The sequence below is a fragment of the Calidris pugnax genome, unplaced genomic scaffold (genome assembly GCF_001431845.1).
Source record: "Calidris pugnax isolate Ruff unplaced genomic scaffold, ASM143184v1 scaffold1001, whole genome shotgun sequence".
Taxonomy (NCBI): domain Eukaryota; kingdom Metazoa; phylum Chordata; class Aves; order Charadriiformes; family Scolopacidae; genus Calidris; species Calidris pugnax.
The window spans coordinates 5,007-8,310 of record NW_015091627.1 but is presented as its reverse complement, the minus strand read 5'-3'; the positions used below and the strand labels follow the sequence as shown (position 1 = coordinate 8,310).

Below are 3,304 nucleotides of genomic sequence, written 5' to 3'. Positions count from 1 at the left end.
GGGGGGGGGGGGGGAGGGGTGGTCCCCGACTCTGTGACATCATCAAGGGGCGGGGCTTCGGTTTTTGGGGTGAGAAACGGGACTCGGGGGAAATTCTCAGGCCCCACGGCAACTTCCTCCTTCTCAGGGGCCACCAGTTTCATTTCGTGGCCACTTCCTCCTCCTTTCGGGCAACCTGGGCTACCAGCTCCCCCCTCCCCCTCCACGCCCCCCAAAAAAGTGGTGGCCACTTGGGCAAGGACTTGTTCCTCTGCTGGCCACTGGCTCTTCTAAGGTAGCCCAGCGTTGTGTTTTGGTAGCCAAGCTCAGCCTTAAGCCCTTCTAAGGTAGCCCAGCGTTGGATTCTGGTAGCCAAGTTCAGCCTTAAGCCCTTCTAAGGTAGCCAAGCGCTGGCTTTTGGTAGCCAAGCTCCAGGAGAGGGACAACTGGGGCCACCAGAGCTCCACGGGGGGGTGGTCCATGCCAGTAGCCCCCCCAACACCCCTCTCAACGATGGTCTTCTCCTTCGTAGCCAAAGCCACCGCCCCCAAGGTCTACCCCTTGGTGCCCTGCGACTGCGACGACCCCACGGTCAGCGTGGCCTGTTTGGCCGCCGACTTCTTCCCCGAACCGGCCACCATCTCCTGGACCAGCCCCGTCTCCGGGCAGCAGGCCACCTTCCCAGTTCTCCCAGTTGCTGGAGGCTACTACAGCCTCATCTCCCAGTTCACCGTCCCGGTCAACCAGGTGGACAACAACTTCCAGTGCAAGGTGGCCCACAGCCCCACGGGGACCACCACCAAGACCATCGAAAGTGGCGGTAAGTTGCCCCTGGGGCTCATGTGACCTCTTGGTGGCCACCAGCTTGGGTCAGGGTTGGTGCTGGCCTTGTGTCATGTCTCGGTGGCCACCTCAATGGGTTGGGGTTGGTCCCAGGAGGCCACCTCGATGGGTTGGGGTTGGTCCAGGACTCACATGACGTCTTGGTGTCCACCTTGAAGGGTTGGGGTTGGTCCAAGGTGGCCACCTTGATGGGTAGGTGTTGGTCCAGGACTTGCACAACGTCTTGTTGGCCATCAAGATGGGTTGGGGTTGGTCCCAGGAGGCCACTTCGATGCGTTATGGTTGGTCCAGGACTCGTATGACGTCTTGGTGGTCACCTCAATGGGTTGGGGTTGGTTTTAGACTTGCATGACGTCTTGGAGGCCACCTCGATGTGTTGGGGTTGGTCCAGGACTTGCATGACGTCTTGGTGTCCACCTCAAAGGGTTGGTTTTAGACTTGCATGATGTCTTGGAGGCCACCTCGATGGGTTGGGGTTGGTCCAGGACTCGCATGACGTCTTGGTGGCCACCTGGATGGCTTCTCCTGGCCCCCAACTTTACGTGACACCTCGGTCACCTCTTCTCCTGGATCTTCTGCAGATATTTGTCCACATGAGCTGCCCCTGGAGGTCAAGCTCTTGGGTGACCCCAACAAGTACCAGAAGCAGCAGCAGGTCCTCCTGATGTGCCTCGTGGAGAGCCCCAAGGCCGGAGAAGCCACCATCACGTGGATGGTCAACCACGTGGAGAAGCCCCTCATGCCGGCGGTCACCACCTGTGACAAGTGCTCCGGGGACAAGGCCATCATGACCAGTCAGGTCAACGTCAGCCGGCAGAGCTGGGACAACGGGGCCGAGTTCTCCTGCAAGGTCACCCACCCTGAACTGAGCAAAGCCGTGGTCCAAGACATCAGCACCTTCTGCACAGGTGAAGTTGGTCTCCAGGAGGTCTTGGAGAGGTGGCCGGGTGGTGGGTCGGTCCATGGGAGGAGGGAGAATTGGCTGGTTGGTTGGGGGGTGGGATGGAGGTGGAAGGATGTGGAGATGGAGGGGGTTGGTGGACCCGCCAGAAGGTCGGGATGGTCAATGGTGGAAGGATGTGGAGATGGAGGGGGTTGATGGAGCCACCAGAGGCTCGAGAAGGTTGAGATGGATCCCAAGATCCACCAAGATCCACCACCTTAACCCAAGCTGACCACGTGGGTTATGGGGGGCCACCAAAGCTTTTCGCCTCCCCAATTTGGCGTCTGAAGGTCCTCACCCCCCAACCCCACCCTCCCCAGATAACACACGGGCGATGACCGTCACCCTCCTCCCCCCATCCATGGAGGACCTCTACCTCAGCCAGAACGGCAGCGTCACCTGCGTGGCCACCAACCTGAAGGACCCCAAGGACGTCAAGTTTGTCTGGAAGAGGGACCAAGGGAAGGTCTCGGATGTCACCAGGGGGACCCCCAAGGAACTGGAGAACGGGCTCTACCATCTCACCAGCACCTTGAAGATCGGCGCCGAGGACTGGAACTCGGGGGAGAAGTTCACCTGCACCATCCAAAACCCCCAACTGGAAGAACCCGTCACCAAGAGCATCAAGAAGGAACTAGGTAGGAGCCTCCCGCCCCACACTTTGCCCCACATCCGGCCCCACCGAGGTGGAGAGGGGGGGATGGGGGGGGGCTTGGTGGAGTCGTGGTGGCCAGTGAGAAGCTGGGTGAGAAGGGGAAGGGGTGGGGCAGGAGAAGAGGAGGGGTTGAGGACAGTGGAAGGTGCTGGTTGGAAGAGGCAGGTCAACTGGAAGAGGTCAACTGGAAGGGTCTACTGGGAGAGGTTGGCCAACTGGGATAGTCAACTGGAAGAGGCTAGTCTACTGGAAGAGGTTGGCCAACCGGGAGAGCCTCCTGGGAGAACCTAGTCTACCGGAAAGGTCTACTGGAAGAGGCTGGCCAACTGGAAGGGTCTCCTGGAAGGGTCTTGTCCACTGGAGAGGTCTACTGGGAGGGTCTACTGGAAGAAGGTGGTCTGCTGGAAGGGTCTAGCCTACTGGGAGAGCCTACTGGAAGAGGCTAGCCTACTGGAAGGGTCTACTGGAAGAGGTTGGCCAACTGGAAGGGTCTACTGGAAGGGTCTTGACTACTGAGAGAATCTACTGGAAGAGCCTAGTCTACTGGGAGAGTCAACTGGGAGGGTCTACAGGAGACAAGTCTACCGGAAGGGTCTTCTCCAGTGGTGAGGTCAACCGGGAGGGTCTACAAGAGGAGACCAATCTACTGGGAGAACCTACTGGAAGAGGTTGGGCAACTGGGAGGGTCTACTGGAAGAAGGTGGTCTACTGGAAGGAAGGGTCTACTGGAAGGAAGGGTCTACTGGAAGGAAGGGTCTCTGGAAGGGTCTACTGGAAGAGGTTGGCCAACTAGTGAGGTTGTAGGCCAACCAGGCCACCCAACGGGGAGGAGGTGGGTCTACTGGGAGGACCCCACCCCTCCACCCCCCCGACCTTGACCTTCT

General features: G+C 59.4%; 1 gene segment (V, D, J or C); it reads left to right on the top strand.

Moving 5' to 3' along the window:
* Positions 1-2,498, top strand: part of LOC106899897 — a gene marked incomplete at its 3' end in the record, with an annotated part of 12,641 nt that extends 10,143 nt beyond the window's left edge. The window contains 3 exon segments of the C gene segment in view: positions 379-799; positions 1,404-1,730; positions 2,086-2,498. Of these exon segments, the coding sequence occupies positions 379-799; positions 1,404-1,730; positions 2,086-2,498 (1,161 nt within the window).
* Between the last annotated feature and the right edge of the window lie 806 nt (positions 2,499-3,304).